Genomic DNA, 21,962 nt, shown 5'->3' on the forward strand with positions numbered 1-21,962 from the left:
CCTATTCCAGCAACTTTCATTTGCTCATATTTTCGTCCCGTGGGCTTTCCTATGGCAAACATTTCAGGGCCCAGGTGGTCCTGACCTGGATTTGCTTCCTTGCTTTGCCACTAGGATCTAAAGACCTTGAACAAGAAATGTACCTTTTCCAAGGTCCAGGTTCCTTACCTGGAACTGGGAGACCTTAATACCTACTTCAATATGTAAAATGTGTTTAGCACAGAGAAGACCCTTGGTAAGTGTTAGTTTTACCCTACCATTTTAAGATTAGTTGCCACATTGGATTAGTAAGAAATGATAATTTAGGGGAGAAATATGGACATAAGCACCTAGATAGTGCAATATGAGGAATAAAGCAAATCTGGAAGTGGATATTTTATGTATAAAATTAAGCCTAATTTTATTTTGCAAAATCCATAAATACATGTTCAGATCTGATTCATCTTCAAACCATGTATTTTTTTTTGTTTTTTGTTTTGGCAAACATGCGAGTTAATTTGGCATGCCAAACATCTTTCTCTCCAGCTCTTTTTGGAGATTTTTTTTTCATAACACAAACGAAGGTGCAAATATTGTCCCAAAACTATTTACATATTTACCCTCCAGTATTATTAACATTAATATTTATTGAGAAGAAAGAAAAACTACAATGTTTGATCTTTGGCATTCACATATGATTCAGCAGCATAATTAAAAACTTATAATGTTTTTAAGATAAACACTTTGAAGGAAATTTAATAAATCTCATTTTTGCTCTACAAAGGAGCCACTATATCAAAGCATTTAGTTGGAGCTGTTGAGTTCCTGCTGTTAGAATATTACTTCCAGCCTATTTATTAGCTCTTCTTCCTGTAGCCCAGTATCTGCTACCCCTTCGCTGAGTGAAAGTAGAGAAAAAAAGCAATTTCTTTTCTCTTTCCCTCCCAGCATCATGCAAGGTAAGACAACACCACTAGTTACCACATCTGAATTTACTTTGATTATATTTTGTTTCCTATACTTAAAATTATTTTGTATTATAATACCTACTGGATTATCTAAAATCAACATTGTTGATTTTAAGTTGTTATAAAGCCAGACATTTAGAGGCATTTGAAACAATTCACAAACCGTGTCTGAAAGGAGGTAATTGCCTCCAGCCTATTCTTTTGCACTTGAAGTAAAAGAATTTTAGGTATCAGTAGTTTATTAAAAAACAATACTTTAGGGGGCTCATATAATTTATTCACATCTTTATATTATAAACAAGGATATGATACTTTTGACAGTAGCCTATGAACAAATTTTAAAAAATATATCCTTTAGTATAGAATAGGTATCAAGGGAGCATTTTAAACATGATTCTGGTAGGTCTCATATAAGCCTACTTTCCAGAAAAATTTTATATGAAATTTCCTGATTCAAATAAAATCTAAAGTCATAGATTTGAGAAAGTATGGTAAGTGAGGTAAGGCCATTGGATTATCTATGGTCCGATGCACAATGTAACGTGTACGAAAGAACTGAAAGGGACAGCTATCTCAGATTGCAGGCGGGACATAGGAGTGCATAGAGAAGTGGGAGCTTTTTAGGTCAGATAGTGAAAAAAGACATAGTGTTCACCTAAAACAATAAATCGTAAGCAACATAAACACATGAATGCCAATTCATAGAATGCAAAAAAGATCAATTAGAAAGTGAACTGTGATAACCACACATTTTGGAGAAAAATTCCCAAGCCAGGCGGATGTGGATTGGAATAAAAACATAGGCAGTATACACCACCATAGCAAAAATGGTTAGTAAGATGGTATTGAACATGGATTGCTCCCAGGGCTCCAAGACGGCACAGCAGCTAATGATTTGGTATTGATAGTAAAGCCAGGAGAAATAGTCCTTCACACGCTTGAAATCCATTGTTGGCTCCTTCAAGCTGCAGAAAGTCCGTCCTGTTAAAGAAGACAACAGATTAGGAGAAAACTAAAATAAGGAACCAAAAACAGAATCTCCTTTGATTTTCGTGATTTCAGCATATTAAAACCTTTCGAAGGTTAACAATCATTGAATGGGTTAATATCAATATTATATCAAAAATGTACAATGTATCATAGGAATTAATAATATTGCTACTAATAATACTAGACAGCAACAATATTAATAGTAACATTTATCTAAAATGATAATTCCTAGTAATAATTCTAGTGATAATAATATCTAAAAAATTGAGGCTATCCACATTTTCTTTAGCCATGTATACAGAGAGAGATAAACATGAATTTTCTATTTCTTACAACATATAATCTGAAAGAAGATTTAAAGAATTGTGTACCAAAAATAAATTCAAGGTAGATAAAAGTCTTAAACATAAGTCGTGACACCATTAAAGTCCTAGAGGAGAACATAGGAAGGAAAATCTCAGATATTTCACGCAGCAATATTTTCACTGATATGTCCCCTAGAGCAAGGGACATAGAGGAAAGAATAAACAACTGGGATCTCATCAAAATAAAAAGCTTCCACACAGCTAAAGAAAACAGTATTAAAATGAGAAGAGAACCAATTGTATGGGAAAATATATTTACCAATGATACCTCAGACCAGGGTTTGATCTCCCAAATATATAAAGAACTCACACAACTCCACTCCAGGAAGACAAAAAACCCAATTAAAAAATGGGCGAAAGACCTGAAGAGACAATTCTCTAGGGAGGACATACAGAGGGCCCAGAGACATATGAAAAGATGCTCAGTATCACTAGCCATCAGAGAGATGCAAATTAAAACCACAGTGAGATTCTGCTTCACATTGGTCAGAATGGTCATCATAAACAAAGCAACAAACAACAAGTGCTGGAGAGGGTGTGGGGAAAAGGGAACCCTAGTGCACTGTTGGTGGGAACACAGACTGGTGCAGCCACTGTGGAAAACACTATGGAATTTCCTCAGAAAACTAAAAGTGGAACTGCCTTTTGACCTGGCAATTCCACTGCTGGGATTATATCCTAAGAACCCTGAATCACCAATCCAAAAGAACCTATGTACCCCTATGTTCATAGCAGCACAATGTACAATAGCCAAGTGCTGGAAGCAACCTCAGTGCCCATTGGCAAATGAGTGGATCAAAAAACTATGGTATATTTACACAATGGAATTCTATGCAGCAGAGAGAAAGAAGGAGCTCCTACCCTTTGCAACAGCATGGATGGAACTGGAGAGCATTATGCTAAGTGAAATAAGCCAGGCGGTGAGGGACAAATATCATATGATCTCACCTTTAACAGGAACCTAATCAATGAAACAAACGAGCAAGGAAAATATAACCAGAGTCATTGAAATTAAGAACATACTGACAGTAACCAGAGGAGAGGTGGGAGGGGATAATGGGGGTAAAGGGGGAAAGGGTTTTTAGGAACAACTATAATGGACACATGGACAAAACCAAGAGGGGGTGGGATCAGGGGAGAGAGGTGGGGATGGCTGGGGTGAGGGTGGAGTGGTGGGGGGACAATGCAGACAACTGTACCTGAACAACAACAACAACAACAACAACAAAAAAGAATTGTGTAACAAAGAGAATATAACAAGTCTGAGACTGCTGTCTTTAAGAAGGGTCTACTTGCAAGTTTGGCCCTTGGCTGGCATCTGGGATCTTGGGTTCTGGAATGTTCTCTCCATCCTCTAGTTGATAAAAATGATTCACTATGCCTAGATTGTGCAAGCACTGTAATTGATGGTGAACACCTGCTTTATTCTGGGAGTCTGAAATTTTGCTAATTGCCATACAGAGGGTGGCTGCATAACCTGTCCCAGTGGAAAGCTTGGTGCTGAGTCTCCTTGGGCAGAAACATTGCACATGTATCACTTTTTGCTGGTAGGGAAAGGGGCATGCCCATTGTGTCCACTCATGAGAGGGAGGGCGCATAGGAAGCCTGTAAATAGATTTGTTCAGACTTCACCTGTGTTTTTCTTCCTTGCTGATCCTGTTGAATATCCTTTCACTGTAATAAACTGTAGCTGTGAGTTAAAAAAAATATATGTATATATATAAAATCCTGTGAGTCTTTCTAGTGAGTCACTGAGCATGTGGGTGGTCTTGGGGACCTCCGAAAAAATGGGAAGCCCAAAGTGTACCTTTGGGTAGTCATTTGTGTTTTGGATACAGAAATTTTGAAAGTTATATAAAAATGGGTTTTTTTGGTCCTCAGATAGGAGACTTATAATCACGTGTAAATCTTCCTAGAAAGAAGAGCATCTATCATATCTTATAATGATCCTTGGGAGATTTTGGAAACTGTCGTAGACATTATTGGTATCTATGGGTAGGTGTCTTTGGGGACACAAAGTGACCTTTGTGCCGCTTTGCTCACCCCTAGGAATAATGGTTGCCATATCATCTAAGTCCATTTTGATAACTTTTACTTTTCAAATCACAGATAAAATTTTTGGAGATCATTTCTATCTTCTGACGTGAAACTGTTACTTATTTTCTTTGATTCTCCTTTGAGTAAGGCAAGATATTTTTGCTCTCTTAGACTGTGGATCTCTTAGACTTTGGGGATACTCTCATGATTCTAACGCCCAGCACAAACACGAACATTGATAAATACTTGCTGAATGAATGAGTAAAGCAATGAATGCCAAGTAACCAACTTTGAAAAAGTAATTATAGATCACTCATAGTCTTAAGTAAGATATGGTTCACTGTTGTTGACTTTGGATAGCTTGGCTTTGACAAGTAACACTTTCTGCTGAGGATAATTTCCACAGAATCTTAAAATGGAAAGTCTGTGTTAACAGGTCATAATTATCTGTAATAATGGACAAGATAATTCAAATAAGCAGATAATACAACTGAAGTTGTTTTACTTTCTTATGAAAAGAAAAGTCAGCCTCCCACCTTTCCTCAAAGCCAGAGTGGGAACTAAGTAATTGGACTGAAATGCCTTGTCCTGGTAGGTGGAACTCAGTGTGTGTTTGTTTATTCCTGGCTCTGGTTCCACAGAAAGAGCAATGACCAATAGCGTTAGGTCTTGAAGGAAATGAAAGACAAAAGTGACCTTTCCAGTGAGAGAAATTCTACAAGCAACTGAGATTTTCCACAGAAAATTAGAAGTTATCACTGCTTGAGCTTTTAGGTTGTCCCACTAGGCAACTGTATGTTGTCAAACTGAACCTAATTAAAAAAATCTCACTCTTGGCTACCCACACTTGCTTCCTCTTCATTATCTAGGAAGGGTTTGGGGTGGTGCCAGGTAAGTGACCAGGAGCACGAGAGTGCCTTCATCGGTGTCAGGGTCCGGGTGGTGCTGGATGAACGTGGGAGAGTGAGGGCTCAGACAGGGAGAGAGCCTCCACTCAGGAAGCTCGGCCCAGTTGGGGAGACAGGTAGCAATCAAATAATCATACAAATATATAATTATCAACTACATTATGCCCTAAAAGAAAAAAGCAATCATAAGAGGCTGTGGGAAACCTGATCCAGTCTGAGCATATCTCTGAGGAAGAGTATTTGAGACAAGATCCAAGGGAGGATTGTGAATCAAACAGGTAAATAGGTAGTCAGGTGAGGAGAATGGCCAAGACAGAGGGATCAACTTGTGCTTATGCAAAGGGTAGAGGTGGGAAGGAGCTTGATAGGTGGTTGAGGGGAGCAGGTAATGGAGCACAGAGATCTAGCGAGGGAGGCTGGGAGTGTGAGAAAACTGAAGAGGAGGGAATGGTTAGAGCGAGGCCAAACAATGTAGAACCTCATTGGATAGGATAAGGATTCGGTTTTTATCCTATGAGTGAGGGGAACTCCAGAGATGTTCAACGGGAATGCTGAGGGGATGAGCTTTAAGTGCCTGTGGACATGGTGCCTCCCTACATGAGTCTAAAGCCAAGTTGAAATGATTTTGAGTAACAATTGTCTAGAAAAATCTATGCCTCTGCTCTCTTATGGATGTTACTCAGAATCAACTGTGTACTGAAAATCTGTTTAAAATAGTCTTAATACTCTTCAACTTTATAAAAAGATAGATTAGTCATTTAGAAATAATGACTTTTTTCTCCATACATTTTAGCTTTGAAAAATGCACAAATTAATTGCCTGGCCATTGCTTTCTGTTCTAAAATTAAATTTCTTGCTTGAACACCTCTGATGGACACCTTGATTGTAGCCTTGTGAGAGAGAGACCCTGAGACAGGGGCACTCAGCTAAGTTGTGCCCAGATGCCTGAGCCATAGAAACATTCATTATGCCAGAGGCGGATACCTTGTAAGACCTTAGACACATACTACTAGCAATTTAAAGAATTAAGATTAAAAACATTTTTTCTTGCCAGTTTCTATAGTCCCCTGTATCATTTTCTAACTTCAGTAGCCAGTTCTGTCATGTGAAAAGTGCTTTAGATAGTCACATCTCACTTTAGACTCATGAAATCTAAGAGTCAGTCAATAAAAAGCATTGATTTCCCCCTTTCTTTGATTCCTTTTTCCCCTTTTTGATGACAGGCAATTGTAAGGATTGTTTATTCATTGTTTCTTATTATGAAAAGGTGCGAAGAAGCCAGTTTGGTTATTGGTAAACCATCTGCTACATGCTATTGTTAGAATATGCATTATATTTAGGTTCTATGTTTGCTTAAACTAGTGATTTTCAACCTTGTTCATCTCATGGCACACATAAACTAATTATTAAAATTCTGCAGCACACCGATAATTATATACTTTTTTGCTGATCTGACAAAAAATAGGTATAATTTTGATTCATTCACACTGGATGGCTATTACTGTGTTAGCTGTTGCCATTTTTTAATTTGACAATCTAAGGAAAAAGAGGCCAGTGCTCCTGACTAAATAGTTAGGTATTGCATGTTTTAAAAGTTCTTGCACACACCAGTTGAAAATCACAGGCTCAAGTAATATATTTTTACTGCTTTTTAAGTCTATATAATCCCTATGGGACTACATGAAAGGTTGGTTTAAAAAAAATCCCAATTTTGGACAATTTAAGATGAGTAATGCGGGTAGGAGAATTTATTAATTCATTAAACAAATGGATTTTGAAATGCGGTGTGGTTTCTTCTGAGTAGTAATGGCTTCAGAAGGAATCATTCTCATTGCAGACAGATGATACTCTTCTAGGCAGCAGCAAACTGGACCATGAAAATATAGAGGAGGGAAAATAATTTTTGCTTTAATTTTCTAAGTTTTTCTGTCTAGTCTAATAGTTAAATTGACATGAGACAGATTAACAGGAGAAAATACCCAAATTTATTATGTAGGTACATATGGGGGTTCCACAAGAGTGTAGGACCTGAGGACAAATCAGGCCTTGCCTGTTTGTATGCTATTCCGGACTAAGGAGAGGGAGGCAGGGGTCTGGGACTTCAAAGGGACAGCAGGCAATTCCCAGGTAGATGAGAAAGGGCACACATTTGGTGAACAAGTTATTGCATGGCCACCAGACACAAGGGGACACAAAGGGGAGTCTAACATAAACAGACTTTGCCGGTTTCCTGTCTGCCGCTTAATTTATATCATGCCAAGGTGACGGTTCCCTTCCTCTAAGAAGATTTTTCTGAGTTCCTTCAGGCTGGTAAGGGGGAAGGTCAAAGGTCCCTTCTGAGTCTTTTGTTTCTTAAAAATACCTACCTTACAATAATCAAAAGGCAAACTCTGCTTCACCTCATAATAGATGTGCAGTTAATGAGGGGCCAAGAATGAGCACTAAATGGGGGAAAGGACATGGAAAAATGCTAAGGAAGAAGCTAGGAATGAGGCTGAATTTGGAGAAATCATTATGAGATGCCACAAAATCAACTATCCATAGGTAACTAGATCTAGATGACAGCAGACATCTTAGTCCTAATTTTTCACAATGAAATGTGAAATTAATTTTCCCACTTCCTTAAACACGTAATGTCATATCCCAGCAAAACTAAAGACTGAAAATGTTTATTTATTCAAGCTTACCATGAATCTCCTTGTTTTTAATTGTGATTTTTAAGACATGATTCTCCACATATGGAAAAGATGTAAATGTTTTTTATTTGTTTCTTTTAAAGTTTCCCTCTAAACTTGACAATTTAAAAAATGCTTTTAGATGTTTGAGGTTGTGCCTTCAAAGGTAGTGCTGCCTAAGCAGGCTGTGGTATATCTTCAGGATACAGTGACTATAGTTGTGTGATGACAGCCTCAAGTGGATGGGAGGGTTAGAAACCACATGAGGCAGAGCAGTTGAAGCTCCTGTAGGAAGTGGGGGTTGGGGCAAAGGTCAGCATTGGTACCCAGAGGAATGACTGTGAAGCCTGAGGAAAGGCTTTCTCTGAGCCACTGTTTTAAAAATGCAATCAAGTCTCCTTCTTCAGGAGACCCAGTGTAGTACCACATTCTAAGATGCTTAATGAGTTTGATTTATCAAAGTTCCTCTAGTAATAAAACCAAAAAATATATATTTTCTTAGGATTATTGTAGTTTAGAAAGTGCTTTTGTTGCATTTGCATCATGCGGAATATGGGGTTGGGAATAAAGCTAGACATTGGTTCAAGTCCTGACTCCATCACTCACTGGCTCTGTGACCTTGGTCTAGTTACTGAATTGTTCTGAGCCTCAATTTCCTCACTTGTAAAGTGGAGATAATAATCCCTATTTTTTAGGGTTGCTGTGAGATAGCAGAAATGTAAACAAAGGATAGATTTAAGAATTTGTATATGAAGGAAATACATAGGTAGAAAGAAAGCATCTAACTGGAGAAAGACATTCCTCTCTCCTCTTCTTCCCTTTATTTATCAAAAATAATTATTAACAGACTGGTAATTGCACCAAGAATTGGAGTCTGGTGATGGAGACACTCATGGCCATTGCCCTCAAGGACTATAATTCAGCTGAATATATCCCACCAATGTATGTTTTAGACAATATTTCCCACCTATATTAGGAAGCTAAAGTGGAATCCAGGAATGGTAGTGGCTGTATGGACTAGAGATCCCCTAGACCAAATCACTTATTTAAAAACAATTGGAGGGAGATCCAAGATGGCCAAAGAATAAGTGGAAGCTACAGTAACCTCCTCCCAGGACCAATATGGAATTACAACTAAGTTGTAGAGAAATCATCTTGAATAACCAAGTAAACACTAGCTGGAGAGAAGCCTTATAACCACAGATAGACAGAAGAAAACACTTCCTATAAGGAAAATGGTAGGCAGTATGGAGGAGATGTGAGACGGCTGTCTGGGATCCCACGGGTGGCAGCTAAAGTGCTGGAGGGATATTTCAGCAGCCAGGGTGTTACCCTGAGAAGAGTGGGATCTAAACCCCAAACTGGGATCCCCAGCCTATAGCACCAGAGCTAGAAAGAAACCCAGATAACATCCAGCTGTGAAGAGCAGAAGGGGTTCTGTCTGCTGGTGAGAGATGGTTGGAGACACAGAGACCCTCTTAAAGGGCCAAAGCACAAAATTTCGTTTGCAGTTACTTGCCCTTGGTGCCAGCAAAGGGAGGGCAGAGTGGACTAGAGATGCTTGAAGAGAGTCTGGGGTTAGGGACTCTGGGAAGAGAGTAGAGGGAACAGTCCCCAGGATCCATGTGCTGAGTCATTCCCCATACTGTAGGATCTATCTCTCTCAGGCAGAGCACTCCTCTCTGAATGGCATCAGCCTAAGGGGAAGCATTAGCCCCACCCACAGGAACTACTCTGCCCCACCCTGTGGTGCATAAGCCATGATGATTACAGATTGCTTAGATTAATAAACTGATCAGTTTGAACGGTTGATTAGTTTAACATCTAAGGCAGAAAATACAAAGAAGCAGCCAAATGGGAAAATAATTTTCCAGGAGAACTAGATTAATGGAGATACGCTATTTATCAGAGAGTAAATTATAAGGATACTCAACAGCATGAGAAAAGACATAGAAACCATAAAAAAATCAGTCAGAAGTAAAGAATGCAATATCTGAAATAAATAATTCACTGGAAGGAATAAAGAGTAGGTTAGATTAAGCAGAGGATAAAATCACTGTTTTGGAAGACAAGGTAAAAAAAAAAAAACAAACAATCAGGCAGAGCAACAAAAACCAAAAAGAAATTTAAAAAATGAGGGGAGCTTAAAAACGTCATGAAAACGTGAGGTGTAACAACATCCACATCATGGGAATACCAGAAGAAGAAGAGAGTGAGCAAGGGATTGAGAACCTATTTGAAGAAACAATGACTGAAAACTTCCCTAATCTGGTGAAGGGAAAAGTCACACAACTTCAGGAAGCTTAGAGAGTACCAAACAAGTTGAACCCATAGAGGCCTACACTGAGACACATCATAATTAAAATGATGAGGCTTAAAGATAAGGAGAGAATCCTAACAGCCAAAAAAGAAAAGCAGGTAGTTACCTACAAGGGAGCTCCAATTAGACTGTCATCTGATTACTCATCAGAAACATTTCAGGCCAGAAGGGAGTGGTGTGAAATATTCAAGGTGATGAAAAGCAAGGACCTACTCCCAAGGATAATTTCCCCAGCAAGGCTATCATTTAAAATCGAAGGAGAAATAAGGAGCTTCCCAGACAAGAAAGAGCTAAAGGAGCTTGTTAACAGCAGACCAGTACTGCAACAAATGTTAAAGGGCTTACTTTAAGAAAAGGAAGGAAAAGAGAAAGGGGAAAAAAAAACCCAGAAGAAAACAGTCTTAACAATAAAATGGCACTACATACATATCTATCAAACATAATAAAGGCCATATGTGACAAACCCCCTGCCAGCATCAAATTCAACAAACAAAAACTACAAGCATTCCCGTTAAGATTGGGAAGAAGACTGTGATGTCCACTTTCACCTCTCTTATTCAATATAGTACTGGAAGTCCTAGCCACAGCAATCAGACAAGAAGAAGAAATAAAAGGCGTCCAAATTCTAAAGGAAGAAGTAAAGCTGTCTTTATATGCAGATGACATGATACTGAACACAGAGAACCCCAAAGGTTGCACCAAGAAACTACTAGATCTGATAAATGAATTCAACAAAGTAGCAAGATACAAAAATAATATCAAAAAATCAGTTGTATTTTTATATGCCAATAACGAAGTAACAGAAATGGAAATTAAGAAAACAATGCCATTCACAATTGCTACAAAAAGAATAAAATACCTAGGAATAAACCTAACCAAGGATGTAAAAGACATGTACTTGGAAAATTATAAGACACTGAAGAAAGAAATTGAAGATAAGTGGAAGTGCGTACCGTGTTCATAGATAGGAAAAATTACCATCATTAAAATGTCCACACTACCCAAAGAAATTTATAGTTTCAATGCAATTTCTATTAAGATTCCAATGATGTGTTTCATAGAACTAGAACAAATATTTCAAAAATTTATATGAAACTACAAATAGCCCTGCATAGCAACAGTGATCCTGAGAAAGAAGAAGAAAGTTGGAGGAATCACTCTACCTAATAACAAACTATACTACAAGGCCATAGTAATCAAAACAGCCTGGTACTGGCATAAAAACAGACATATATATCAATGGAACAGAGTAGAGAGCCCAGAATAAACCCACACCTTTAGAGTCAATGAGTTTTGACAGAGGAAGCAAGCACATGCAGTGGGCTAACAATAGTTCATTCAATAAATGGTTTTGGGAAAATTGGACAGATACATGCAGAAAAATGAAACTAGACCACCCTCTTATACCACACACAAGAGTAAATTCAGAATGGATCAAAGACTTAAATGTTAGACCATAAACCATAAAAATCATAGAAGAAAACAGGTGGCAAAATCTTGGACATTGCTTGTAGAAATTTTTTATCGGGTATATCTCCTGAGGCAAGGGAAACAAAAGAAAAATAATAACCAAATGGGACTTCAACAGACTAAAAGGTTTTTGCATAGTAAAGAAATCATCAACAGATTAAAAAGACAACCCATATAATGGGAGAACATATTTGGTGACACATCTGATAAGGGGTTAATATCCAAAATTTATAAAGTACTTATAAAACTCAATACCAAAAAACCAACCAAACAAACAACCCAATTAAAAAATGGTCAAAGGACCTGAAAAGACACTTCGCCAAAGAGGACATCCAGATGGCAACAGACATATGAAAAAATGGCCATTGTCAGTAATCATCAGAGAAATGCAAATAAAAACCACAATGAGATACCATCTCACACCTGTCAGAATGTCTATAATCAATAAATTAAAAAACAACAAGTGCTGGCGAGGATGTAGAGAAAGGGGACCCTTTTGCTCTACTGGTGGGAATGCAGACTGGTGTAGTCACTATAGAAAGTAGTATGGAGATACGTCAAAAAATTAAAAATGGATCTGCCTTTTGACCCAGAGTCCCCACTTCTGGGATTGTATCTGAAGGAACCCAAAACACTATTTCGAAAGAACCTCAGCACCCCTACGTTCATGGCAGTGTTGTTTACAATCACCAGGATATGGAAGCAGCCCAAGTGCCCATCAGTGGATAAGTGGATAAAACAACTATGGGACATCTACACAATGGAATACTACTCAGCTGTAAAAAAGAAGAAAATTTTACTCTTTGCAACAGTATGGATGGACCCGGAGAACATTATGCTAGATGAAATAAGCCAGTTAAAGACAAATACCACATGATTTCACTCATATGTGGAAACTAATGAACAAACTGAATTAACATGCAAAACAGAGACAGATTCATAGATGGAGAACAGATGACAGCTAGTGTGGGTGGGGAGGTTAGGGGGTGGAGGGATTGAGCAAAAAGGAAAAAGGACTCATGGACATGGACAACAGTGTGGTGGTTGCTGGAGGGAGGGAGCTATAAGAGGACTAAATGGTAATGGAAAAAATATAATAATGATTAAATAAAAAAATTTAAAAAATGACTGAGCCTATGGGCTAACATTAAATTGGTTGACATTAATTAAATTGGTTTTTCAAACCAAACTGAAGCAACTGGACCAGGTGGAATACATCCTGTTTTTGTGAACTGACACTGGATGGAAGAAGTAGAAATTCCAATGGAGGTTTTCTGTGGTCTTTTAAGACTCAGAGTCGAGCAAGGACAATGGGATCAGGTGTGTAGAATATCTGGAAGACATCAGTCCCACCTTCTCGCAGTTTCTCCAGACTCTTCTCCTCCCTTACTCAAGACTCTTTTCTGCAACTCCATAGTTCAGATTCTCCTCTAGCTAAATGAAGTTGTGAAGGCTAATTTACTGCAAATATTCCTGGGAACCAGCAAAACTTGTTAGTAATGTTCACCTTAGCATGGTAAGAGTTTTTCCAGATTAAGCAGAAGAAGGAGAAGGATTATGAGTTTGGGGAGCCAGAGGGATAGACTGAATCCTAAAGGGAACCTGTGAATGGATAAGGACACTGGGACAGCAGAACATAGGAAGAACTTGGAAGTCCATGAAGAAGTTATCTGCCAATTGATCGGAGAGTAACAGGCTATTTTTAAAAATTTCTGAATGCCACCGCTCATTTATCAATGGGTGATGGTTTTTTTTCTCTCACTAGATTTGTGTACAGTAGGGAGGGATATAAAATTTCACCTCCTTTCCCAGAATGAGAGGGAGAAGACATGGGACTTATGATCTACATTACTCAAGGGGGAGGGCTTTGTTCTGGCCTGAATGGAGAAGAAAGTTAAAATAAATAGAGCAATAAAAGAACCATGTGTACACATGAACCCATGTGTGAGTCACGAAATGAGAGTACCGTAAAGGGAACATGCAGGAAAGTAATGAGAGTAGAGTCTGAGCGTGCTCAGCAGGTTCTTGGTTGTTGTTTTCTGTCCATGGGAACAGGATTGGTGGAAAGTTAGGCAACTGAAACATAAGATGAGTAGCAGGTGTTTTGGTAGGGTCGAACTTAACTGGGGAATATTTCAGAAGAGTTGATCCTATAGCCCTCTTCCACCTGAAAAAGTACTCCAAATAATTGGATTTTCTTAGTAAGGGGCTTCCCTTTCTGAACTCAAGCTAAAAAGGAATGTTCCCTCCTGGGGAAAATAAAAACACCAAGAATTTATTTCTAAAATTTCAGAATCTAGGGCTGAAAAGTCAGAGAGACCTGCAATTGATTTTAGGTTAACTTCTGAACTTATTTTGAAATTCTACATCAATCACTCAGCTTTTTTTGTGCTTCATATTTGGAACCTGAAAATCTGAGAAGTAGAAAAAGTGTCCTACTGTTGCAGAAAGAGGTGCTGTATCTAAAAAGGGACTGTGTATTCAGAAGTTAGCATTGTTTAGAAAGAACTCAATATGACTTACTTAAGTTCAAACCTTCCTTAAATTATATTATTTAGTTTTAAAAGAAGCAGAGGGATTTCCTTCCAAAGAGTACATACAGTATAGAAAGGGGGATTAAAAAAGTAAATTTACAGTGGAGAAGACTGATAATCATAGCTCAGCCAGCTGGTCAAGGCCCACATCAACACCGATAAATCACATCGATAGTATGTGTCCATGATATCATGCCGTGATTGGTACTTTACCTTGGTGGTCTTCCTCCCAATAGCCTATGACCTCAGTCTAATCATGAGGGGAAAAAATCAGGCAAATTCGAATAGAGGAGCATCCTACAAAAATCCTAAGCAGTGCTCCTTAAAATTCTCAGGGTCATCAAAAACAAGCAAAGTGTGAAAAACTGTCACAGCCCAAATGAGCGTAAGGAAGCATAACTAAATGTAATGTGTTATCCTGAATGGAATCCTGGAACAGAAAATGAATAGTAGGTAAAAACTAAGGAAATCTGAGTAAAGCACTGGCTTTACTTAATGATGGTGTATCAAGATTGGTTCATTAATTGTAACACGTGTCATATTAATATAAGAGCAGGATACAGGGTATATGGGAGCTCTCTGTACTATTTTCTCAATTTCTTTTCTGTAAATCTAAAACTGTTTTAAACAATAAACTCTATTAAATTTGTTTGAAGTCAAAAAATTAGGAAAAATTTAAAGGTCCAGAGTTATCCCCATTTCAAATTCTAGTGAACTTTGCTTATGCTGTGCTGACCTTCTGGAAAACTTTTCTTAAAAACTCTTAACAGAGTTTAATAATATCCTGCCATAAAGGACTGGCTTTCAAACATGTTTAAACACAGTAGAGAGCAAAAGTACATTTTACATAGTGAAGCAAGGTACACACACACACACACACACTCACACATAACTAAAATGAACATCTCAAAATAATACTCTGAGGTGCATGCTGATAGTTTCTTTTCTACTCTGTTCTGTTTGATTTGTTTCTACCGTATTCTATGTTATTCTCTTTGTTCATTAAAAATACCTCAATTGTGAGCTACCACATCAATTTTTTCTACCAATTGCAATCTGTAGTTAGGAAAACCTTACTCTAAGGCCTTTAACTGAAATGCCACGCTATGACGTGTCTGCACTGCCCAATATGGCTCCTCTACTCACATGTAGCTATGGCTGCCGTATGTGACAGCGTGGTTGTAGAATATTTCCATCTTGCAGAAAATGTTGTCGGGCAGTGCCGTGGACTCTGTCTCTTGCTTGGACTAATGAAATAGCCTGCCAACTTATCTCCTTTTTACGTTACAATCTTTCATGCTGCTGCTGGAATTAACTTTCTAAAGTTACAGACACTTCTCTGCTTGAAACCCTTCAATGGCTTTCCATTTCCTATGAAATAAAACATTCATTTAAGGCCCTTTACAGTCTGATTTCTCTATCTCTCCAGCATCATTTCTGAACTCTCCTGCTAAATATCCTTCACTCTTAAGCTTCCATGTTTTCATTCTTTTTTCTTTTCTAGAAATGTCTTTGTTCTCTTTTCTCTTCCAGATAAAATCCTTAAAATATTTTTAAGACCTAGCTCCTATATTTTCCTTTTGGGGAACATGCTCAAGAGACCACCCTTCCTAAGGAAAATATGTTGCTTTCTTTAATGTGTTACCATTGTAGCATTGTTTCAGAACTTCTATTGTGTTACAGTTAGCCATGCACAATCTGTTTCTCCTCTAAGTTATGAGGCCTTTGAGTATTGGGAACCTGCCACAGTCATCTCTCTATCCCCAGTGCCTGGCGTGTGCGCTGGCTGGTGAGCTGGCCGGCGGGCGGGCTGAATTTTCAGGTGGTTGAGGACAGGGACCATACTTGCACTTATTTTATATTCCCATAGTACAGTGTGAGGCACATAGAAGTGTTTATGAATTGCTTTTCTCTGCTTTTGCACAATTCATTCTAGATTGTTTTCTGCACATCCAGTTAAAATGTTTCTTTTTGTAGGATGAAAGGGAACTGGTACTAAATCATTTTTTAATATAACAAATGCTTTTCTACTTTCTCACTCTGTGAAAAGTTCGTGGACTCTGTGGGGAATTAAGAAAATAAAACACTTGGATAGTGGTTTTAAATTCTATTAAAATGGCTTTTACCAGTGCTTACTCTGTGTGAGTAATAATTTAAGGCTGGTGAATAGAAAAGTGGTTCCAATGGGAAAAAATTCCAGGATGGGAATGACCTGAATTCTATCGAAGCTTTTTCTTTTATTATTCTTTCATTTTCCTTCCTTTCTCCCCCCGCCCCCTTACTTTTCTCTTCACTTTATCTTTTCTCTTTATTTCTGTTCATTCATTCATTCATTTTACTTTGCGTCCTCGGGCAAGTTCCAAAACCTTTGTGTCGCAGCTTTCCTGTGTAAAATGAAGATAGTTGATAATTGCCTCCAAGTCTGTCTCAGAGATGTGGTAAGAAGTATAGGGACAGGTTTTGGGCTCTCCGGAAGTAATAGTAATAGTAGTGTTTATTGTTGTTTCTCATGAATTGGTACAACTTTAAACTATTTGCAAGACTTTACTAAATGATAAAGTAAAAAAGTCTTTGTGGACTATTCTATAGTGGTTACTTCAGTAATGGAGTGCTTTGTATGTTTTATAAGGAAAAAAACCTTAGCCCTTTTCTATGTTTGCTAATTGAATTGCCTAGTACAGTAAAAAAAAACAAAACAAAAACCAGTGCATATATACAGCCATTACCACAAACACTACTTGAAAGGCCCTACAATCTCTGAACAAATTTTCAAATGCATCTTGGCCAGGGTCACCAGATACCACTTGTGGGCTGTGTACTGCACAGTCTTATGTGATGGTTCTTGTCTTGGGGAACTAATCACAAGCTGCTTCTTTAGTGCGAATCAGTCCATATGATTAATGGCAACCTCCTGTATCTATGTAAGAACCAGGCACAATACAAGTTTACTGGCTTCACAGTTTCCAGATATCTTGCTCTAAGTTTTCTGTGAGTGACTACAATATTTTCTGGGCCCCTAAAAAGTTCCATCCTTGTTTAACATTTTCCTAGGAATTTTCTTTTCATCTTAGAATGCTCTCCAGCCATCCTTTAGTAAGCAATCCCTCGTGCAGATACAGGGTGAAATTAGAAGTCAGACCAGAAGTGATGGTTTCAGAATCCAAATCTTTAGAGGGAGCTAAGAAAGCCAACTTAAAAAGTTTATAATGAAACAAAGCCAGAGAAGAAAAATCAAACCGCCATAGAGCAATTAAGGAACTTTCTTTATGCATTCATGAAATATTTGGACAATTCTACAGGCTCCTCAGAGAGGAAAAACCAAATCATTGTAAGTCAAAGCATGTTATTGCTTTTAGGCAGCTAAGTTACTCTAAGTTTTATAATCTTGTACATAGAAGTAAGTCACTGAAATAATGTACTAAAAAGAAAAAGCCTCACCAACAATTTATCCAATTTGTTGGTACCGTGTCAGTTTGAGTTACATAAAGAGCAGAGTGTTTTCATGGCCATCTGATCCCTTACTGCCTGTCCTTTCTGTTAACACTGAGAAAAGCGGAACGATGGGAAATGTGTATTTCCAGTCCAGCTACCAGCTGAGGCCAGTGGGCAACACGGCACGTGTTGAGTAATTGTATATTCAAAGCTGTAGTTATTGCTTTGCATTTCCTGACAGACTCCAGAGGGCTTTATGGATGAAGGACATCTGGCTTGGAAAAAAATTTGAAATTTGACTTTAACAGAAATTTCATTATAATTTAAGAACTACTAAATTCAGATTAGATTAATCTCAATGTGTGGCTATCAGAAAGAAGATACATATTTTGACAATGAAAAGAGCAGTGAGTACATTATTGTTGCGTAGATGTTATAAATAGGAAGAGAAATGTGTAATGGGGGTGTGATATATCTTGTCTAGTTCCTACCGATCTTTCATTCACTTAGATGGAAACAGGCCGGTGACCCCTGTTTGTTTCTGCCAATACTGGGGGGCAGAGTGGGGCTGCTGGACTAAGTTTTTAAACTATAATGACATTTCTCAGAATAAACTCTTTATTACTATTTTATTGAAAATAAAAAAGAAAAGAAACCTTGTTATCCAATAAGGAAAGAGGAAAGAGTATAGCTTCTGGGTAGCTTTTTCTTCCTGAAGATATTTTCTCTGAGGGTTACCAAGATTTTAGAAGTAAAAAGAAAACAGCTCCAACACTAACAGTGGCCTTAAAGTCATTAAAAACTATTTTTACAAAGTCATTAATTGTACATGATGTTAAAGCATCATTATTCACAGTAGCCAAAAAGTGGAAGCAATCTGAAAGTCCATCAGCAGATGGATGGATAAACAAAATGGAGTATATACAGACAATGGAATATTATTCATCCTTAAAAAGTAAGGAAATGATAATGTGTCACAATGTGGAAAACCTTGAGGACATTATGCTAAGTGAAATAAGTCACAACAAAGATAAATGCTGTATGATTTCACTTACATGAGATATCTAGACTAGGCAAACTCATGGGAACAAAGTAGCATGCCGGTCGCCAGAGGCTGGAGGGCATAGGACGTTGGGAGTTGTTTGATGGGTAGGGAGTTTCAGTTTTGCAAGATGCAAACACTCTGGTTGCCCAACAATGTAAATATGCCCAGTACTACTGAACTACATTTGAAAATGGTTGAGAATAATAACCTTTTATTTTATATGTATTTTACCAGAATTAAAAAGTTAAATGTCAATAAATAATTATAAAAATTATGAAGGACTGAAATTGAAAAATGTACTTAGAAATAGTCTGAGTAATATTTTAAAAAGTCATTGAGATTCTTAGTTCGTAATGGGGCATTACCAGTCTAGCAAAATTTCATATATGTATCGTCCAAAGCTGAGTAAATAACCCCAAAGATGTCCAAATAATAATCGTGAATTCCCAATTGGGGTTCTTTCTTCTTGGGAAAGTTGGGAACTGCCAAACTATAAACATTCTTCTGAGAGGAGGGTTGACATGTTTAGGTTTATTCTTGGCATCGGTGAAATTCTAGTAGCTTAAATTTCTATAGTATTTGTGGAAATTATAAATTCTATGATAGGCTTATCTGTTTTTGATGAGGATGTGAAATAAGGAGCTCATAAGACTCCAACACCCACTGCACTTAAAAGGGAGTAAGAGTGAAAAAGTGGCTAAATCGTTTGGTTGAAATTACTTTTCTGTCTTTACAAACCACTTTTCTGAAAACTGTGTTCTACGCATATTGTAACAAGTTCTGCCTTTTTCTTTTCATCTCCAGCTCTTGCCCATCAAACCCACGATTTGGTAAACGAACTTACTTGATTACTGTTTGTTTCTAAGGACTTGGTTTTCTTAGGAGCTAGAAGCCAGACCATGAAATATGAAGCCTTTACCTCATCTCTACCTATTGTCATTATATTTGAAGTGTCTTTAGAAATGGAAGACTTTTTTCCAAGGAGGAGTTTGAGGGTGAGGAAGGGGAGTTACTGCAGTACTGGCTTGTCAACAGCGTACCTGCTGGGCCCTGGTTCCAGAGTTCTGTCAAAGGAGACCTGGCTGCATAGGCAGCTGGCCAACAAAGACTCTTCCAATAGTATTTTCTTATATTACTTTTCTGTTTTCTTTGTAATTATTTTGGTAACACTGAATGCATTTGCTCAAACTTTTTGTTTGTTTGTCTATTTTTCTGTCCTTCATCTTCCTTCTCCTCTTTTTCCTCCTTCTCATTCTTCTGGCTTATTCTTTATTTCTTATGCCATTGTCTGAAAGCTTCTGGTAATCAGTTCAGTATTTTTCACATTTTGGTGGCTAGCAACATTGATCTTTCATATGTGTGATTTTTGTGACAATAGTAACATGGGCTGTTGCTTTTCCACTGCCCTCACTGACCTGCTTCTGTATCTTACTTATTACTGCTTTGAGGAAACTGAGTGGAGAGCTAGGCTTACTCTAAGGGTCAGCAGTGATGAAGTGTTCTTTCTACCAACCCCCAGATCAAGAGACATTTCCCTCCTTGGCTGATTAACATTCCCAGTCAAGTGGTTTCTGAGTGGTGGGGGGGGCGGGGGGAGAGAAGGGAGGAAATAAGCACAAGGCAGGAGTTTATAGGGCTATGTCAAAACTTGCTTTTAGGCAATTAAATTATGTACTGTAATTAGATTTTGTAATCTTGTATTTAGAAGTGAGTTACTTAAATGATGAACTGTACTAAAAGAAAAAAGTTTACTGACAATTTAGCCAAGTAGCTTTCTCATTTTCCTGGGAAGAACCGTGTGAACATATTATTTGCTGCTGGCTTCATTCTCTTTTGCCTTCTCCCAAGTAGGTGGCTGGCTGCATGCGTGCTTGCAGGGAGAAGTGGAGAAGTGCTGGACTTCAGGCTTGTTCTTTTAAATGGGCAACAATTGTTTGTTCCCTAAAAACATTGATTCTTATGTAAATGTGCAGAAGGCTCATGACAATTGAGCATAGTAAGAAAAATATTTTCAACCAACAGATTTTGTAACCAATAGAACTAGAGGCCTCCTAGGAGAGATGGAATGTTCTTTCCCTTCTTTAAGTGAATGTGGGCTTGTTTGTGAAGAATAACAGAGGGAATGCCCCAAGACATAAAAATATCTGGATTAAGGCATTGTAGTAGGTTGAATGGCGGCCCCTAGAAGGTATGTCCACATCCTGGGACCAGTGAATGGCATCTTACTTGGGAAAAGGTCTTCATAGATGTAATTAAGTTACAGACTTCAGCAAGAGATCATCCTTGGATTAACCAGGTCAGTCCTACATCCAATGGCAAGTGTCCTCAGAAGACAGACGTGGAGGAAAAGGTCGTGCAAAGACAGAGGCAGAGGTTGGCATTATATAGCTGTAAGCCAAGGACCAGCTGGAGCCAAGAGAAGCTGGGACAGGCAAGGGAAAATTTTCCCCTAGAGCCTTCAGAGGGAATGCAGCCCCGTGGGATCTTTATTCTAGCCTTCTAGCCTCCAGGGCTGTGAGTGGGTAAATTTCTCCTTTTAAGCCACCAAAGTTGTGGTACTTTGTTACAGCAGCCCTAGGAAACAAATTTTAGATCTCTTCCTGTTCAGAGAACAGATATAGTATTTATTAAGAACCACTGTGGCAGGCACTGGCTAGCTGCTTAGCTTCAATGATTCCTAATTTTAAAAAATTAATTATATTTATTGAGGTGACATTGGTTAATGGCAACATATAAATTTCAGGTATACAGCATTATAATTTGATATTGGTATACTGTATTGCATGCTCGCTGGAAAAAGTTTAGTTTCCACCTGTCACCATACGTTTGAATCCCTTTACTCAGTCCCTCCCATGGTGAGCACATGGGGAGCTGGGTGAGAACCCTGGCAAGAGGCAACTTGGAGAGTAGTTAAGCTCTGGCTCTGGGCTTGGTCTGGGTTTGCCCCAGCTAAGTTACTCAACTGCTTGGACTAAATTTCCTCATTTGGAAAATAGGAATGATAATAGTATTTCACACAACTTCTGGGAAGATTAAAAAGTATATTTAGAGTAATGCAAAAGAAGGGCTAAATGAATGTTAACTGTTATGATTACTACACACTATGCTAATACACAATTGCTAAGGCCAAGAAAAAAAGACAATGAGATTTTTTTAAGGCAGAACAACTGAACTTTATTAGTTATTACATTAGAAGTCACTTTCAGAGAGATTGTTCTTCTGAATACTTGGTTCTGGTG

At 38.1% G+C, this 21,962-nt stretch overlaps 1 protein-coding gene across 1 annotated transcript in view; it reads right to left on the reverse strand.

The window, feature by feature from the left end:
- Window positions 1–398: 398 nt before the first annotated feature.
- SPTSSB (serine palmitoyltransferase small subunit B) overlaps window positions 399–21,962 on the reverse strand; it is a 34,097-nt gene continuing 12,533 nt past the window's right edge. Inside the window, exon 3 of the mRNA XM_045197594.3 lies at window positions 399–1,928. Coding sequence (XP_045053529.1) covers window positions 1,666–1,896 — 231 coding nt within the window. The 5' untranslated portion in view covers window positions 1,897–1,928 and the 3' untranslated portion in view covers window positions 399–1,665. The remainder of the gene's footprint in view (window positions 1,929–21,962) is intronic.

Source organism: Desmodus rotundus, chromosome 2, assembly GCF_022682495.2.
Source record: "Desmodus rotundus isolate HL8 chromosome 2, HLdesRot8A.1, whole genome shotgun sequence".
Taxonomy (NCBI): Eukaryota; Metazoa; Chordata; class Mammalia; order Chiroptera; family Phyllostomidae; genus Desmodus; species Desmodus rotundus.